Source organism: Empidonax traillii, unplaced genomic scaffold (genome assembly GCF_003031625.1).
Source record: "Empidonax traillii isolate 1590-97213 ecotype Southwest subspecies unplaced genomic scaffold, ASM303162v1 scaffold8:size5222938, whole genome shotgun sequence".
NCBI lineage: Eukaryota > Metazoa > Chordata > Aves > Passeriformes > Tyrannidae > Empidonax > Empidonax traillii.
The window spans coordinates 4,154,140-4,174,202 of NW_020955201.1; the positions used below are offsets into that span (position 1 = coordinate 4,154,140).

Consider the following 20,063-nt stretch of genomic DNA (forward strand, 5'->3'; position numbering starts at 1 on the left):
AAAGTAGGTCCACTAGACTGTGTGGGAAAAGAAAGATAATCCAGGCATGGACCCAAATGTACTTTTCAGCCTGCAGAAGATGCTGATAGAGATGCTGAAACGTCAGGCAAAAAGCCAAACAAGACTGTGAGTAGGTAAAAAGGAATGGAAGTTATTGTATTTTTACTGGGGAACCATCCACAAAAGGCAGCTTAGGATACTAAAGTCACTTGAGTGGTCTTCTCCATTTCTGAAAAACATCTTTAAAAAAATATCTTCTACAAAATCAAGGTAGTATTTAGTGAGAGATCAACAACTGTATGCTGCAGAGTTAAGACAGGGAGAAACAAAAGAAATTATGTAATCAATTTAGCCTCCTAAACATGCATAAATTTGAAAATTAACAATAAAATAACTGCAGTCACCTACTAGTAGATGTAGAGATTAATCACTGAAACTAAACCAGCTAAGAACATATACTTGTTTGCATAAGTAAATTCACCTGATCTGCTAACCTGATATGCACTGTTGCCTTACCTTCAGCAATTGCACCAAGAACGAGGATACCAGATTCTTTAACTACCCACTCAGGGTGGAAGAGCAATTCCTTCAACAGGGGCAAGATGTGTGGCAGAAGTTCATCTCGAAATACATTGGCTAGGACATCTAAAGCAGCAGCAGAACATTTCCCTGAATGGAATTAACAGTGTTAAATCTCTGCTTATTATATAAATGCTGTAGTTAGACAATATAATCCTTATTTTGAGCTGCCAGTGGATTCTCAGTGCATTAGGAGTGCATTCCATTTCATTACAATACACAGTGATCCACCATGCTCTGTTGCAAAGCCACAGATTTTTGAAAGCCATTATTATTACAATATCAGTTCCTTCTTAATCTCTCACAAAGGATCACACTGGTCTCATCAGTAAGCAATATTTCTTACTGTCGAGCTGTGTTGATGCTTCCTTTCTGTTCAAATTGGAAGTCAAATACAGAACACTGGATAAGAAATAGGGTACATATCTGATATTTAGATAACAAAAATTTTCTGAAATCCAGGTAACATATGTCATTACAGATTTCTAAACTGCTCTGCTATTTCTCTTCCAGGCCACTATTTCTGAACAACTTCAGCTTTCTCGCCATCTTAATCAAAACTGTGCATCACGGGGCACCTTATTTATTTGAGCTATCTTCTTCAGAAAATATGTACTTATTTCTGCAATCTCTATATATAACACTGACAAGAACAGCACTAGGAATCTAAAACTCTGGTTTTTTCCCCAAAAAGCAGCTTTACAGAAACAAGTATATTTGCACTCATATTTTCAACAACAACAATAACAACATTCCAGAAACATTTCTAAATTGTTTAACCATAATCCTGAAGGTATTTTCACCTGTTGTGAAAACTTGTGGCCTTGGAGAAAGAAAAATGTGGCTATGTTCAAATCTCAAAACATTAGTCCACAGTGACGTTGTTTGCAAAACATATTCAAATCTTATTTGTCAAAATTTCACTAGCTCTTTTTTATCATTGAACTTAAAAACCAGTTTGTGGCATCTTCTTTCCTTACAACATGGCCTCTTACCTGAAAGGTCCTAATGACACACATAAAGGCCACCAGAATTATGGTTTTCTCACAGCTATCTCCTCTCTTCATAACTAAGGAACTGTATTCTGTCAGATACAAATTCTTCACATGGAAAAGAACTACTAGTAATGGCCAGAGGTAGTAGCATGTTCACATGGGGAAGAAAAAACAAACCCAAAACTAAACACAAACCAATTTCAGAGAGAAGACTGAAATTAAAGAAAGCATTATTAAGCTTGCTCCACTTAACAGTGTGGAAAGATTTTTTTCCTCCTTTTAAACTGAAGTTAAACAGGTGATACATGATTTTTATTATCTCATAGAATTAAAATTCTAAGTCCAAAAGCTCCGTTGAATTGCATCAACTACATATTTTTAGCTCAACCTGCCATATTGAAATTAAAAAATAAGCTTACAGACGGATAGCTTTTGCCAATGCAGCTCCAAAGTCAAAATGTCATTTGAAAGACTTTCTGTATTCAAAAACAAAGACTCAGTATTCCTATACACAAACTCCTCCTCTTATTGTGGTTTCCAAGTATTATGCAAGTTGATCTATTTTAAAACATTTTACACATTACTTTGACATACTTAAATTCCAGTCAGAAATAGTATCATCATCATCGAGTTCATCATCATCATCGTCATCATCTTCAATACCATCTTCTTCATGCTGCTGAGCCACCGTCTTTGAACGATGAAAACGAGGCCTTATGTCCTGCTCACTGTCTGGAATAGCTTCATCTTCTTCAACATCCCCCTGTCATCAAATTGCTTTATCAGATAAACTAGTCCAACTATATTGATCAAGGAAGTTAACAACGTAGTTTTAGTTCAAGACTTTGTAAATATATAGAAGAGTCACATCCCACTTAAGCTACCCAGCTAACAAAATTCCAGTGCTCCTGGGCATTTGTTCTACTGCGGCATTTACCCGAAAGACGACAGAAGATTCAAGCAAAGAATCAAGCAAAAAAAAAAAATATAAGAAAGAAGAATCAAGCAAAAACTCTTATCCATGCTCACCCACAAAGTATCCTTGTTCCAAAATTACTCAATGGGAATGAAATAGAAAGAAATAAAAGGGAAATTCTGGTACATGAACATATTCTGAAATGCAGTCATGGAAAAAGCCATGTATTCAATCTGGAAGGCATTAGCATTAATTCTCAACATTTTTTTAGGCTGCACTCTTGAATTAGTTCATGGTAATAATATCCCAGTTCTGCCTAAATTGGGTGGGATGGGATTGGGGCAAAGCAGGTGAGCCACAAATTATTTTCCAACAAACTATATAGCAGCAGTTGCATTAAGTATTTGGAACAGCGTACCTTGCCCCAGAAAGCTAATTCTCCATTGAACAGATGGTAGGCCAGATCTACCAATTCTGATCTGAATCATTCTGCTTTATAGGTCAGAAGCTAACCAGCTATTCCTCTAGAGTAAATGAAATTGATACTCACCTTCAAAAGAATTATATCAATCTCTGAATATTTCATACCATTTACCAGCACAGGTATCAGCCTACAAAGAAATATTTATGTATGTTAAAATAACACATAAAAAGGCAAGCCAGCTTTCAGTTATACAGGCCATAATCTTGGTTGTAACCCTCACCTCCCAACCCAAAAGAAAAACCTTAGCCTTATAACAAAAGCTAGTACTCAACCAAGCTCCGTATCATAAGATTCATCAATACTCTGTAATGAGAAAATGTGTTAATTTCAAATTACAAACTTTTAGACAGAAGCAGCCAGATGGCGCAACTGATGAATTTGTTCTGAAGCACCTTTCAGAAATTACATCCAGAGGTTGTCACTTTATTTATTTGTGGATGAAGACTCTACCTCATTAATGTTAAAAATGGAGGCCTAACTACATTAATCCCTCCTATCACTTTGTGATATTACTTCTGTAAAACAAGACCCCAACATTGCAGAGATCTTGACTAATCTGTATTAGGTTTTACTTCATTATTAAACTGGTTATGGGACTCCAACTCTACAGATATACAGCTAAAAAAGTACTAAGGGAAAAAAGTAAAATATTTCACATAGAAACACGTTCATCACAACAACAAAAAAATCCATCATATGTGTTACAAGCCAAAAGAAGCTAATGACAGTGGATGACCCAGCAACAGGGACAGACTCAAACTTGCTATATTCTGCAGCTGAGGATGACTTTTTGAAGGTGCAAGGCCTGCACGCATGCTCACCCATTGCACTGGCACATTACCTTCTAAACTGTGAATGAAGGAATAGCAAGTATAGACATTATCACAAATTCACTGGCTTTTCTGTAGCATACTTTGAGAAGTATGCATTTTATAAGACAGGCTATAAGCATAAAATGGAACAAAATGTTAGATATCACATGAACATGTTTTAAGAAAATATTGTCCCATTTTTAATTTAGTATACAAAATTTTAAGATTATCAAGTATTAGCAAACTTACATAGCTCCCTACTCAAAGAGAACTCCACCAAAAAAACGTGCCTTCAACACACATGGCATTGAAAGATCATGGGAAAAAAAAAGTAATATTATTCTTATTAATTTGTTTTTCTAGAATAAGCTTCTAAAGCTTTTTCTAAAAAGTTTTTTTTTTTTAAATTGAGTATGGTGGTGTTGCAGTGTCAATGTTCAAGTAGCTAAAAGGGGTTTAATACTAACAGTTTATATATATTATATACTGTATACATTATACAGTAACATACTGTAGTTATTAACTACATAATGTGTGTTGGGAATAGGTGAACTTAGGAATGGTACTATCATTCTTTTACTTTTTGAACTACAAAAGTAGAATTAAGTATGACCATTTTAAGATTTAAAAATCATTTCTCTTAACATTGGTTCTTGTTTTTAATTCTATCCCTTCTCTGCTACAGGGTGATGTTCTAATCTCAGTTTTCTACTTTCTAAATTGCTTATGGAAACTGGACTTTTCCTCCTTTTTATTTTTTTTTTTTAATTTACTTCACAGCTACCGTGCTTATTTTTGCTGAGAATATTGTGTCCCTTCAATCTGTCATTCTGTTCTTCCATTCAAAATCTTGAGTCTTAGAAATTTCAAAAAACTTCTGTGCATATATGAGAAGAAAGAGTATTCATTTTCTGGCAACACTGAAGAATTAATTTCCTATTGTAAAAGACTTCAGATTAGTCTGGAGAAAGTTACAGGCACTGTTGCAGGCATGCAGATGTTTACGCTTCACATGTGGATATTCACTCCCACTCAAACAAATTCTATATTTTGAGGCATAGGATAACTAGTTAGAAAAACTAGGTTTTGAAACTTACCAGGCTGCAGAAGTATGAAGGAACAAATTCTACCTGCTTTCTTCAAGTTTAAATTGCAATCTTGTTGTCTTATGCACTTTTTAAAATGAGGAACTTTTTGCACAACTATGCACACAGAATCATTGCACAGAGAGGCCCACATCAGCAGTAATTAAGACAACATATTCATGGCACACGAGGTATTATAGGTAATGAATGTCATGTGCAAATGTTTATTTGAGTGTAAGTGCATGTTTGCATCCATGGGAAGCTTAACAGCTTGTTAAATTTCAGGCAAAGCACTACAGTGACACAGTTGTTTCTGGAGTTCACTGGGTCTGAAATCTTCAGAAGTCTTTTCAATTATACTATGCACAAGAACTAGCTATAGAAAAATTCATCTAAATATACTGCAAAGTAGATACGGTCTCTATAACAGAGTACCCAGGAACAAGTCAACAGAAGTTTTAAGTTTAATGAATTGTAGTTCTTAATACTTACTTAGTAAGATGCCGACATAATACATCTTTACAAATTGGCTGTTCGGCCAAAGTCAGCCAAAACTCACAAGCCTCCAAAGCCACATTTTCATCTTGGTCCTGGGTCCTTTGAAGCATGTACTACACAACATAGAAATAAATATTTAAATTAGAACTTTTTCAAAACTAGCTCAAAGAGCACCTCAGCTATATAAGATAACATGGCTTATCCTTATTATGCTTAACACATCCAAAAAAGTGACAACTTCAATGTGTAAACTGGGGCAGTACCAGCATCAGCGCTACATTTTTAACAAAATCTTCTCATTTAGGGTCAAGCAATGCCTTGACTTTGATCCCAGTCATTCTGGGATAATTATTTTAATGAAAAATAAACAACTGCCATATACAGTGCCTGTCAAACACAGCATCAAGTTGGCAACTAGATAAAAAGAAATTTTTGCAATCTCAGTCTTGAAGGGAGAGGAAGAGTAGGCAAGCGCAAGAGTAACATAGCTGTTCTGATAAATGATTTTTATTTGTTAATACCTCTGCAATTCCAAAGAGTAGAATCTGCAGGCAATCTAGAAAATGTGACTCACCTCAACTATACTAATCATATGAGGAAGAAGGCGATCCATCCGTACTTCCAGCAACATTACCAGAGCACGGCAAACATTTTTGCGTACTTCAGGCTCCTCATCACCAGCCAGTGCAAAAAGATTCTGTTAGGAAACAGTAACAGTTGAAAAACCTCTATTCATCAAGTTCAACTTGTATTAAAATTGACACTGCTGGCAAACTGTATGCAAATATGTACTTCTGTACTCGCCTACCCCACACCTCAGAATATTATTTTATTTCTTAAAGCAAATTAACTCTTCACACTCCCAACATATTTTACACATAACCATGGCACTGTGTAGTATTAACACTGGCACAGTACTTCCTGGATTTTTTCTTCCTCCTGAATGTAAATTCCATCAGTAAACAGAGAACTGTGTCAGTACATAAGAGTAGCAAATCAAACAGTCTAGATAACTCAGCATCCTTCTCATCCATGTTTAGTAGCAGTATTCAGACAGACAAACAGGCCCAGTGACATGCACATTCCAGGACAGGTAAGAGACAGATTGCTGTCAGGACTTTTGCACCTTTACACAGCAAGATGTTACCCTACTTATAAAAATGAATCATCTTTCAAAATACATCTATTTTTGGGGCTTACTGAGTGGTTAACTCTGAGCACAAGCACACAGAATGAACTTTAATCCATGGGGACTGAAGCTAAGAATGGGCAGACAAAAATGGGGAGTTTAGGGGTAGAGGTGGTTGTTAAACATAGTTCAAAACTCTTGATAAATCAGATATGCCACTCGACTTAACTTCAACCAAGAATACCCACCCACCTCAATAAAAGAATCTATGTGCAACATAAGAGCTTGAGTTCTGCTGATGATAAATTGATTGACGCATGCCACAGCATGAGACCTACAAATGGAACAGGTAAAATTTATGTTTTTATGAATTAAAAACATTTTTAAACTGTACATAGGCATCAAAAACATTAAACAAATACCTTCTAAGGGCAAGAGAGAATAAATCTACACATCTGTAGTCTACCCAAGCAAAATTATTAAATCATATTTTAAATACTGTGTTATACTCTGATATACTTAATAAATATTTTAAAATAAAAGTATTCAGTAAAAAGAAAACAGGGCAGGATGACTATGGTTGGCACATTTGTTCTGAACAGTACGTAAGGATATTCCTTTTGGGTATATTATGACTGTGATCTTCTCAGATATTAGTAATTCCATAGAGTCAACATGGTGACATTTTAGCATGACCTTCTTCGCTGTTAAGTATGCAACTTCCTTTGCAATATTCTTAGAATTTAGTGAGACCGATATGTGTCAACAGCATACCTATAGCTTCGAACAAACACACACTTGTTGTAGGATACATACTCATGGTAGAAACATTCTAAAAAACAAAGCACTGTTATTCTATTCCATTTCATGCAAAGCCATTACTTACAGGTCTTTTTCATTCTCAGTCACAAAAGTCAAATTCTCAAAGTAGAGGTACAAGGTAAAACTACCTCTAACGCCCTTTGAAGGTTCATTACAGTATTTTTACTAGTGTAACTCTAAACTCTTATTCTGTTCAGACATTTCTTGGAAGACTGTCCCATAAAACATTGTTCAAAAATTGTCTTTTGATGAATTTAAATATAAAGTATTATTGTACTGACACTACTAGTCCTTTTCACACCACTATGTACTCAAACTAGGCTATGGGTCAGCAGGTAGCCTGCTTTAAATCTGAAACTGGTTTAACAGTCTCAAAGCCAAGAACCTTGCAGCATAAGAAAGAAGTGAGAGATTGTATAATGTAGTAAGGAAAGAAGCATGTTTTCTTCGTCTCTCACAGCTCCAGAGAGGTATGAGATTAGCTCAGTTGGTTAGAGCATGATGTTAAGAACACCAAGGTCATGGGTTGGATCCCTGTATGGGCCAATCATGTAAGAGTTGGACTTGATGACTCTATGGAGTCCCTTACAACTCAAGAATATTCCGTGAAACTTACTAAGTTTTATCTTTCCACAGGACCAAGTTCACACTTTGTTAAATATTATTCTTAGTGTGCATCTTTAATAGGTAAATTTCTAAACCATATCAGAATCCTAACATTATATATTTTAAGTTATAATCTTTCTCTCCTCAGTCTTTACTATCTACTACTCTTGGCAGTAAAGAACTGCCACATTCAAGTTGTCAAATCTTTCAATATATTTTTCAAACAGGAGTTAAAACACATTTCACAGAATCACTAAGAATATCACAGAATGGTTGAGGATGGAATACATCCCTGGAAGTCATCTGGTCCAATCCCCCTGCTGAAGCAGGGCCACCTACAGCCAGTTGCCCAGCTAGCTGTTGAGTATCTCCAAGGATAGAGACTCCGTCACCTCTCTGGGCAACCTGTGCCAGGGTTTGGTCACTCTCACAGTAAAAAACTGTTTTTTATGTTCAGAGGGAACCTTCTTAGTTTCTGTTTGTGGCCACTGCCTCTGGTTCTGTCACTGGGCACCACTGGAAAGAGCCTGGACATGTCTTTTCTTCCTCCCTCTCTTCAGGTATTTACACACATTGATGAGTCCCAGCTCTTTCAGCCTTTCCTCAGACCTCTGTTGGACTCTTTCCAGTATATCCATGACTCTTTTGCACTGAACTGTCCAGAAACTGGACACAGTACTTCAGATGTGGCCTGATCTGGAAGATGAAGGGAAGGATCACCTCCCTTAACCAGATGGCAACACTCGAGCCCAGGATGCCCGTTAGCTTTTTTTGCAGCAGGGGCACTCTAGGTACTGTTCTTCATAACAAATATTAGAAATAACAACTTAATTCTGGAATTTTTTTTCTATGCTGTTATTTTGGAGAGATTTAATATAGTTTTATAGTGAAAAGATCATGAGCCCATTCAATTTGATTCAGGTGAAAGTTCACTTAAAACCAGAACTTTTTTCACCAAAACTCAGAAACTTTTGTCAGCGAAAGAATTTTTATGGTCCCATCGCTAAAGCCTTTAAAAAGGAATGCAAAATTATTATTTCTAATCATAATACTAAGTACAACCGCCAGCACTGAATTTTTCAAAATAATATGCAAAAACTTAAAAGAAACAATTTGATTTTCAAAATCACTGAGAGGTGAGATTGTTACATTAAATAAGCAGACAAACATGGAAATTACTGATGCATGGAATCTTTGTTGATCTCTGCAAGATTATTTAAAAAAACTAAGCAGATTTTAAACAAATCTACAAAATAGCAGCCTTGCTGCTCATATAAATAAAATTTAAACATAAAGTCTACAGGTAACTGCAAGTATAATACATAAACCTACCGTATTTTTGGACTGCTATGCTTGAAGAACTGCAAGAACTTAGGTATCATGATATTGAGTGGCCGGTCCAACACATCACTATCTAAAATTTCAGCAGAATCTTCACATATTTTCTGAAGAGCACCAAAAGCACCCTGTTTAAAAATAAGTAAGTAAATAAATAAATAAATAAAATCTTTCACATTCTGAATAATGCCAAATTTCAGACTTCGTATACAACAGGTAATTTCAGCACAACACAGTAAATGTAGTTAGTTAACACTGTAAATGCAGTTAACTAAATACAGATTAAATTGAAATATCCTTAAAGGCATTTTATTTAAACCAACATCCACCAGCTCACAAGCTGTGTGAGTCAGTAATGGATATGTGATAAATTCAGTTTTATTCCGTTCATTCAGTGCTCATTTATTCAATCGTATTTTTAAAAATGTTTAAAAGCTAGTTCTTATTTGATAAATAAATAGAATGGGGCAGGAGTATCCAATTTATTACATATAAAAATGTATTTCCTTTCATGATTTGTTATGGGGCAAAACAGATAACACTCAATTTGAGTTCCATTTTCAAGCGGTTTTTTTCTTTTTCTGAGAGAAAGCAGCACTAAAACACTGCATGACAGCATGGCATCTTGGACCATCAGTCATCTCTGAGGATCACTTTATACAAAATGTTTCATACACTTTCATGGAGACAGTATCAAGTAATTCAAATGGGGTGATCAAGCAATCACAGATCACTTTTCCGGATTAAATTACAATAAGAACGAACACTACTTTTATGTAAGAGAAAATTTAGGGTCAACTTAATGACACTGATGATGCCTAAAAGATTAGGTATCACAGAGTAGTAACTTCAGGACACTTCTCAGCTGAGAAATGACGACTATCCATCTGCAATCTTATTCTGCTTTTATGCAAAGAAAACAAATTCATTTGAATGAACAGTAAGGACATGGACTGCAGGTAGAAAAAAAGGTATCAAACTGAGTCAGTGTTCTTCAAGGAGAACACACGAACATGTATAAGACACACAGACATGCACACAATACTATACATATACAAAGTCTCTCTGAAAAGAGATAAAAATAATCAAATTCAGATGATACTCTTTAATTTTCTATAAATCTCCTTACCTCACAGGTATTGTAATCTTCAGAATCCAACAGGCTGCAAAGCTTTGGCAAGAGTTCTGGCCAATTCTGTAATTCCCCTTTTGAAGCAATGGTTGTTATCAGAATGCCTAAAGGAAACAGAATAATGAAGGAAATGAGCTCTCACGTACTTTCGCATTGTTCATATAAATTTTTCTTATTTTTCTCATCTCAGATATCTTAGAACTTAGAAGATTTCTTGTTTTGTTAAAAACTGGCATGCATAAAAAAAGAAAGTACATTTAATTGCATGTGTTACTTGAAGAGCTTTGAAAAACAAAGGTGGGTTGTTCCTTCCTGCTACCATGAAGGGCTCAGACATTAGAAATCAAGCATAAGTAATTTTATTTAAGGAAATAATAATTGACAACATTTATACATATACATAATACAAAAGCATGAATGTGGCAATCTGTCAAATAAACTTACAATCGAGTGCTAAATTATGTGTTCGCAACTTTACTGTGCCTACACAAAACATTAAGGACACATTCTAAGACCTAATAAGAGCTTAAATACTTAGGCAGGTCAGCCAGTTATGAACTGTGAGATCCAGCAAACAGACAGGTCAACTCAGAGAGTCACTAATTCTGTTTCCAGAAAAACTAATTAGGTGACAAGAACCAAGAAGGCAGGTTATAAAACTAGGACTGAGTTTGGATGAGTTCATTTTGCCTCAACACAAAATGAAACAGATAGCATAATCTGTTCTGCTTCTGGCAGTTACTTCTAAGGAGTATGAACACAGAACTTAATACTATTATAGCTAGTAATCTCTCAAGTGAAAAGTGATGGAAAAAGCTTCCCAAGCTTTTTCACTGAGCTAATCAGAACATATCATTTTTCTTTGGAATAAAATGTTAAAATTCTTGTTAAAAACACAAGAATACAGGACAACATTACAGAGCAAAGGACACTCTGGATAGGACACACAGCAACTAAACAGTATTTTGCATCATGTTTCCTTTGATGCAATAGGCTGGAGAACCCAGAAAGTGCAAAAATTAAGACACAAGCTAAATACAATTTTACAGTTCCAGAAGTAGTTTGTATCCAGTTCTCTTCATAACTGCAACTGAATAGAAAAGATTCCCAAAAGCCTATGGAGATTATGGAGTCTTAAAAGACTGCATTTTTCCTGAATATTATCATCCTGTAAAGAATATCAGATGCATTACTAGAAAATACTTATCTCACGGAGCATTTTCTTTTACAAAAATAACAAAATAAATTAACTTTGTTGCCTCCTAGTCAAAGCACTTAATTTGTAAAATTGTCTCTTTAACTTAGATCTGGCACAACTTTCTTTGTACATTTAATACAAGTTCACAAACAAATGTAAGCTGGACATGTGACACAAATTGTATTACTACTCTCAAAGGGTAGGCAGTTTTAGGAAAAGAGTTGGCTGAACATCTTTTCAAGGTCTTGAAGTGTTTTCAGAAGATGACAAATGGTCTGGCTATATTTCTAATATGTCCAAGCTTTCACAGCTGAAGGAAACTACTGAATTCAAACCCCACATTCAGTGTTTTTCCAAAAGGCCTATTCCAGGCAGCAACAGGATAAACTAGGAGGAAATACTTCCAGATGCATAGGCAAGAAGTGACTTGAGGCCACTGGCCCTTGCAACAAAGATGTATGCAGTTCAGATCATACATGCCATTAGGAGCTTTCTGTACAGATCTGTGGGAAAGCCATTTAACACTCTGCTTGTGTTTTTGAAATGTTGAAGAAACACTTTGGTAGAGACAAAGCGAAAAAGAGAGTAATATCAGACTACCAGGAACTTAGAGGGGTAACTGTTATTGCATTTGACACTTTGCAAAAAGTTTTAAGAACAATCAGGAAGCAGCCATAAAATTAAGTTTCAGGGACTTATGTTCATGCTGAAAAGAATCTTCATGGGCTTCCAATGAGCATCTTCTTCCAAAAGTGAAATTTTCCCCACACAGCTGCTTTATTTGGCCAGCAAGGAACAGAGACACCAGAGAAAAGACCAACACCTTCGTGGCTTTCTCTCCAACCCTTCAGGCACAGAAACATGGACATCAGAAGAATAAGCAAAGTAAAGAAATAAATCAGTGTAGTAGCTTTTTGACAGCTTTGGGCTAGACAAGGGCCTGCCTTCTGGCCATCATACTAAGCTACAAGGTTAGCAAGCTGAAACTGAAAGTCTTTATAAAGATGGTCTTCGTTTTGTAATTAACTTCAAAACAGTATTACAGAATATATTCTGTAGATATTTCACTTGAGAAATGTGAAATCTAACTAATACAGCAATGGGGCTAATTAAGCAGTAAATACAAGAGAGAACCAACTCCAGAGGGATGTCAGAAACTCTTAAAAACAAAAGCTTACTCGTCTTGAAAACATCTTTTATGTCACTGTTTCAATTACATGAACCCCAGTTTACAGCATCAATTCAAAAATGAAAAATTTAACATAAAGACAAAGCAGCTATGCTTCAGTACTTTTATGCCAATAACAGGACAGGGAGAAGGCTAGGGTTTTGATGGTGGTTCTTGGAAGACTCTGTAGCTCCTAACATTGATTTCTGAACTCCTTAACTCTTAAAAGCTTAATTTCCTAACAAAATTTCGCCTCACAGGGCAATCATTAGCTTTAAATTTCCTCCTGAAGTGAAGCTCTCCAGTCCTACTATTACTCTTAAATGCTCAAACTATTTTTCCTGCTCGCTTTTAAGTGGGAACTACACTGAGGTCATGCCTTAGACAGGAATTCTTAGAGAGTTTTAAGAACAGTTGCAGATACTTCCAAAAGAGATGCATTTATATCCTGGTAAAATTGTGGGTTCTCACAAATGCAGCTTGAACTTGAATCCATATTTCAAAGTTAGCACACAGGGTTTTAAAACCTGTACCACACAGCACAGAGAAATTACACTCTGTTACTCTTTTGGGGATTAAAAAAAGGATAAGACAAGAAACAACAATGTGTGGTAATTATTTGATCTCAAGTCACAGTTCTAAAATCAGCTATTACCATGCTCATTCTCCTCAGCAAGGTGACTTTGGAGGACGGGATTAATCAGCTTGCCTGTCTTGGCCAAAAGGTATCTGCATTCATCTGGTTAGTACTAGATGCTGGAGACCACAAAGAAGAGCAAATCCTGCATTAAATCTTCTCTGATTCTTTATTTTGATGTACTCGCTCATCTTGCTCTCAGAATTCCTGAGATCTTATTTGCAAATGGCTCATTAAAGTGATAGTGCTTGAACTGCAAAACCCCATACTCATCAAAAAGAGTAGCTCTAACTTGCACATGCCAACTCATGCTATGAAGGTAGGTAGTAATTTATTTACACTTAAGTAGTACCAAAAAACAAGCAGGTACCAGACCAACATCATTACTAAGAGAGATGGCTCCAGAGATCCAACAATTCAGAGAGTGCAAAGCACATGCTAAACAGCAACACTTACGCAAGCACACATATGCTGAAAAATCCCTGCAAGGGTCACTTAAAGCTGAACAATAATTGAGCTACTAATCCGCAAGCACTTCGTACCAGGAAAAATTAAAGAGTAACTGCTTGAAAACAAATAATCCCTGCCTCCCTCAAAAAATCACCCCACAGATCATCAGCAAACAACCCTAAGATAGCAATCCAAGTGGAACTGGAATATTTTCTTCAGTCATCTCCATTGTACTCCACTGAAAATTCCTATGAATAAACAAGTAAGAGTGACTCTTCTATAGCCTGAAACCCAAATGTACCTGCCACTCAGAGACATTTTTCTACTATCACTAAGAACATGGAACATTAATAAAATTCATAGTAAAGCAGCCTCACAAGTGACAAGACAGCAGCAAAAAGCTAAGAAATGAGTATCTCTCTCTAGTCTATACTAGAATGTCTGGAGAAAGAATTCTATAGAAAAAGCAAAGGATTCTAAATGAATAGTAACTGGTAGATTATTTTATAAGGAGTCAGCCAACACAAGCTGAGTTTCTTTCTGAAGTGATGCCCATACCCATTTTCTCGAGAGTAATCAAATAGATATTTTATGTTTTTTTTATTTTTTGAGCAGAAAAGGAAAATTACTACAATACTGGAGAAAATCACATTCTCGAACAGCACACAGAAAATCAACTTTACCTTGAAGTAAGTTAAAATAATACAAATAAACATAATTTCCAAAAGATGTGTACCAAAACAAAGTATTTACAAAAGCAGAAATTTGTGTAACAAAAAAGAAACTTCTCAGTGGAACTAGATGATCTTTAAGGTCTCTTGCAACCCAGACCATTTTATGATTCCATGAAGTTCTGTACACCACACTTTATCTACTATTCTCTGACAGAACATATTTAAGAACAGAACCTCCTTATGTGAATGCCTTATTCATGGTACGATGATTCCCTGAAAGGATTGTGCATGTGTGTGCATATGGGCAGTGGAACGCAGGAAATCAGGTAAAAGAAGTGTTTCCTTGACGCAACCAAAGTACTGAAGTAGTTAAGTCAGACCTTTACCGTATTCCTGTTTTTAGGTTGAGAAGCTGGTAGTAAGCTCAATTTTAGTAGATTCAAAGAGTCTTACATTCAGTGACATTTCAAGAAATATGAACTGAATTGCTGTATTAATTCTAAGATAGTAAGAATCAAAAGCATGCCTTTTTATATTCCCAGTAAAGGAAAATATTAAAATATCATGAAATGTACCATTAAAATGTGACAATTATCAAAAGTAAACAGTTTTAGGAGTTCAATACCTGTTTATGTCACTAGTGCAGCTCTCACCCATATCAGTAACATTTTCAGTATGAAGAATACAGTAATAAGAGTAAACTTACCTACAGTAGCTCTGATTAAGGGGGACGAATCACCAATGTTGTTCAGACATTCACTTTTAATGAAGTCAGTTACCCCATTTGGAAAGTTGTGAAAATGTGCTTTTACATTATTCTTCAAGATAAGACCACTCAAGGAACGTGTTGGCTCATCTGCAATATAAAGTAATTACAGTCAACCTTCAATCAGCTCACAGGAATAAAGCAGATTTCCAGAACAATGCATAAAGATTAAAGCTTATACAGAGATATTAATCTTCATTTCCTTATCTCTCCTTGCAGCTACTCCCAGCAAAGGTTTCCAGGTTCAGAGTACACAAATCATCAACCATATGAAGTTCAACAAGGGACGGTGCTGGATTCTGCACCTGGGATGGGGCAACTCCAAATAAATCTACAGACTGGGAATGAGATGCTGGAAAGCAGAGCCATGGAAAGGGACCTGGGGGTCCTGGTCAATGGCAAGCTGAATCTGAGTCAGCAGGGCCCTGGCAGCCAGGAGGGCCAACTGTGTCTTGGGGGACATCAAGGCAGCTGGTCGAGGGAGGGGATTGTCCCACTCTGCTCTGCACTGGGGCAGCCTCACCTTGAATATTCTGTGTAGTTTTGTGCACCACAAAATAAGAAAGATATTAAGCTCTTAAGAGAGTGTCCAAAGGAGGGTAGAGAAGATGGTGAAGGGCCTTGAGGGGAAGCTTGTGAGGAGCAGCTGAGGTCACTTGTTCTGTTCAGCCTGAAGAAGAGGAGACTGAGGGGAGACCTCATGGCAGTCCACAGCTTCCTCATGGGGGGAGGAGGAGGGGCAGGCACTGATCTCTTCTCTGTGGTGACCAGTGACAGGACCTGAGGGAACAGCCTGAAGTTGTGTCAGGAGAGGTTTAGATTGGATATTAGAAAACATTCTTCCCCCAGCGGGTGGTTGGGTGCTGAAACAGGCTACCCAGGGAAGAGGTCACAGCACCAAACCTGACAGAGTTCAAGATGCATTTGGACTCGGGCACATGATGTGATTCCTGGGGTGTCCTGTGCAGGTCCAGGACTTGGACTTGATGATCCTTGTGGGTCCTTTCCCACTCAGTATATTTTGTGATACACTTTTTCTATGTATTCAAAATTAGAATATCAGTATTACAAGCTCTACATTTTAAGAGGAAGTTTTGAATAGACATACAGGCAAGAAATATACATGAAGTCACAGGATACAGATTCATTAAGACATCAGTCAGCAAAAGACAGACATTTTGATTATACTGACTAGCTTGCTGCAACACTGTTACTGTAAGAACTGATGACAAACCTGCTTTCACCACAGTAAGATACAGAAATGATGTAGGGACTATGCAATAAAACTGCCACCCCCTACTCCAACAGAAATACAGTGCTCACTCTTTTTACAAAATTAAGTACAGTAATTCCTTCAGAAATTAGCTACTCTATTCAATCTATTAAATTAATAATTAGAGAGAGAAGGAAAAAAAAATCTTTAAACAGTGTTAATAGGTAAGTGTTACAGAGTGTGAAACATAAGAAAAATGCTGCTAGAATTGACCTGAACTGAGTAAGAATTTAAGTTCAGGCAACAGTTTCAGTTCTTTTCACTGAGCTTTCTCTAAGTAACTGGGCCAAGTGGAGGAACTGAAAAAGAGCAGCTTAGATTTTTTATTTATAATGGAGCAGATTTATATTTGTTTCTTCAATCAAGGGCACAAGTAACTTGGTATTAGTTCTGAAATATGCTGAAAGCGAGACCTGAATGTTCTATATAGAAAGTGTTAGTTTACAGTATAAGAAAATTTTAATTTACCATTTACAGCAACCTTAATCAGCACTGGAAGCTACCTTTAATCAGGATTTTAATCACTTGACTTTTTGTATAAAGTGCTGATTTGGGTGAAATAAGGAAACTTTTTTTGTGCCAAGAATTAGTTTACACATGGATCTATTCCAGCCCTTCAAAACTATTAATATTCTAACAGAAATAAGGATAAGCAAAATAAGAGATACAACTTTCAAAAATATAAAGCATTTTTAAACTAAAGTTACGGCATCACAACACCAAGACTCTCAGTACATTGCACTGAGCAACAGACATTGGACACTATATATGTGGTCTGCGCTAGTTAGCGTAGAAATACCACTTTTCAGAAGTGAGGACTTTGTTTGGCTGCTCAGAATCAATTATAATGCTACATAATTATGAATGTGTTGATATATAAACAAGTATAGTCTTCGGAATTCAGTAAGGTTATAAACCATGAAGCCACCCAATGAATATATATTTGAAACAATTGTACAGCTTTACCTACTCTATGTTTTAAATATGCACCAACTTCTAAACAACGCAAAAATTAAAACTTATTTCACTTGCACAATACTGCATTTCAAGGGCCAGAAACTTTTCTGGGAAAATGGAGAAGGAGGGAAGAAAGGGTTTATTATTTTAAATAAAATTTTAAAGACTGTATGCATAGACAAACTTTTCCCAACCACAGAACTTATTTGTGAGTTGTATTAGGATTGTTATTTGGCAAGTCAAATCAAGTAATTTTGTAAATGTTTAAAAGGTTTCAAAGATATCAGTAAAGATATCGTAGAGTTTGACCTAAAGAAAGAAATTACTGCTTGAACTCTTTATTAATGTCAAGGTTGCTTGACATGTCTTCTGAATCAAAAGTGAAATCTTCACATCAACTCTTACACCACTACAGTCTGTCAAACTCTGACTGCTTTATGAAGCTGTCATCCAGTGATAGGTACACAGACATCTTCAAGAAATCTAATCCTCCATAAATTATTACTATGATTTAAAATCCTGCCTGGTAAGAAAAGAAGCCAAGGGACTTCTCCTTTAATTTCTACCTTTTAAAACCTTGCAAGCCACAACAAAACAGCAGCAGCAGGTACAGATACAAAACACAAGTTACTATAAATCTGTATCAGCTATCAGTATCTTCTTGGGATGAAGGAAATCAGAGTGACAATCAAAGTCTAATTAGAATACACTAAATCAGCCACTATAAACTCTAGAACGAAAATACTAAGTAGTGCATTAAAGAAAAACATTAATCTTATAAAACTGCTTGACTACAGCAACAAAATGGATAAGGCAACAGTTTCAATTTAGCCAAACAGAGATACACACTCTATTAAGTTCTCTGTGTCAGAAACAATTAGTTGGTCAGTTTAGATAAAAATCAAGGTCACATTAAGGTGAAATTTCAGGACCATTTTTTTTCCTCCATGAACTATCCTACAGTATGCAGCAGCTTGAAACATCTTGAATCCAGTCCTTCAGGCAAGATAACAAAAAGACTACTCTTCAAAACAGCTGATTATCCCACTTATCAGCAACAAAGATTCCATGGGATTCACAATGGAAGTTGCATCTCTGACAAATGAAAAAGAAGTAAAGCAAGAATAAAAACAAAAAGCAAAAACAATTATCAACAGACTGAGAGGTGACAAGCAGAAATCACAAAGAAGGACTTTGTGCTCAACAAACATCAACCACTTCAGCCAGAGAAGCAGCATAGAATCTGATATTCGAGAATTAAAAAAACCCTGAAACAAATCACACCATAGCCAAAATCTTAGTTTGAGAAAAAATCTTCTCATATGACTGCACAAGGATATTTATGGTATCTATAGTGTTCAACAACTTGACAGCTGGACTGTCAGGAGACAGTAATATAGGTCTGGATGGAGTTCTTGCTGTGACACCAAGATTATAAGCTCATGGCCTAAGAGCTGAGTAAGATACTCCTTAATCTTCATAGATTCTATGACTAGTTCTGACAGCCATACACTTCAGCCATCAGAAAAGCTCACAGTCTTGCCTCCTTCTATTTCAGTCAACCTGAAGTATAGAGAATGGACAAGAACATAAAGTTCAAGAAAAATAAGGAAAGTGAAGCAGATCTCTGGCATTTGGTATCATCTTTGGTGCTTAAACAGTTCATCAGTTGAAGATTCCTCTCTCACATTGCGTAACTTTATTCTAAAATCATATAACATCATCATCATTTGGTTCTCAGTAAATTTTCAATTGCTTTACAGAGTAAATGGATGCATATCCACATTACACATATATTAATTATTCTAGGGCTTCTGCAGTGCTTTTAGGAACCCAAGTGTGTCCTCAAACAGTCCTATTTCCTCTAATGAGGATTTGTATGACACAGGATGCGTATGTGAAAACTACAGGTTTTTGTAACTCAGGTCCAGGTGAGCGTATGTTTCACCGTGCCCTCACCATGGGCAAGGATATCTTCAACTAGACCAGGCTGCTCAGAGTCCCATGCAATCTGAACCTTGAATGTTTTGAGGGATGGGACATCCACAACTTTTCTGGACAACCTGTTACAGTGTCCTCCCACCCACATTTTAAAAAACCTCCTTATGTCTAATCTAAAACAACCCTCTTTTAGTTTAAAATCATTACACCTTGTACCCGCTAAAACGTTTGTCCCTGTCTTTTTCATAGGCCCTCTCTTAAGTACTGAGAGGTTGCAATAAGGTCTTCCCAAAGCCACCTTTTTTCCAGGCTGAACAATGCTGCCAGCTCTCTCAGTCTTTCCTTGTAGTAGAGGTGCTCCAACCCTCTGATCATCTTTGTGGCCCTCCTCTGGAACTGCTCCAACAGGTCCATGTCCTTCCTGCGCTACGTTAGATTGCTAGAAGAACTAAGTGACTGGGATGACGTCGTGAGTTTCTGTGGGTCGGGTGGGGGCTACAGCAGTTGCTTCTGTAAGAAGCTGCTAGAAGCTTCTCCTGTCCCATAGAGCCAATGCCAGCCAGCTCCGGGACAGACAGCCTTTCAAACACCATCACCTCCCCA

General features: G+C 36.5%; 1 protein-coding gene across 1 annotated transcript in view; it reads right to left on the reverse strand.

Annotated features, from left to right (window-relative positions):
- TNPO1 (transportin 1) overlaps positions 1–20,063 on the reverse strand; it is a 53,718-nt gene that overhangs the window by 19,519 nt on the left and 14,136 nt on the right. The window contains exons 3-11 of the mRNA XM_027883860.1: positions 15,230–15,379; positions 10,394–10,500; positions 9,259–9,392; positions 6,751–6,832; positions 5,944–6,066; positions 5,364–5,482; positions 3,041–3,101; positions 2,169–2,337; positions 517–669 (exon numbers count right to left, since the gene is read on the reverse strand). Coding sequence (XP_027739661.1) covers positions 517–669; positions 2,169–2,337; positions 3,041–3,101; positions 5,364–5,482; positions 5,944–6,066; positions 6,751–6,832; positions 9,259–9,392; positions 10,394–10,500; positions 15,230–15,379 — 1,098 coding nt within the window. The remainder of the gene's footprint in view (positions 1–516; positions 670–2,168; positions 2,338–3,040; positions 3,102–5,363; positions 5,483–5,943; positions 6,067–6,750; positions 6,833–9,258; positions 9,393–10,393; positions 10,501–15,229; positions 15,380–20,063) is intronic.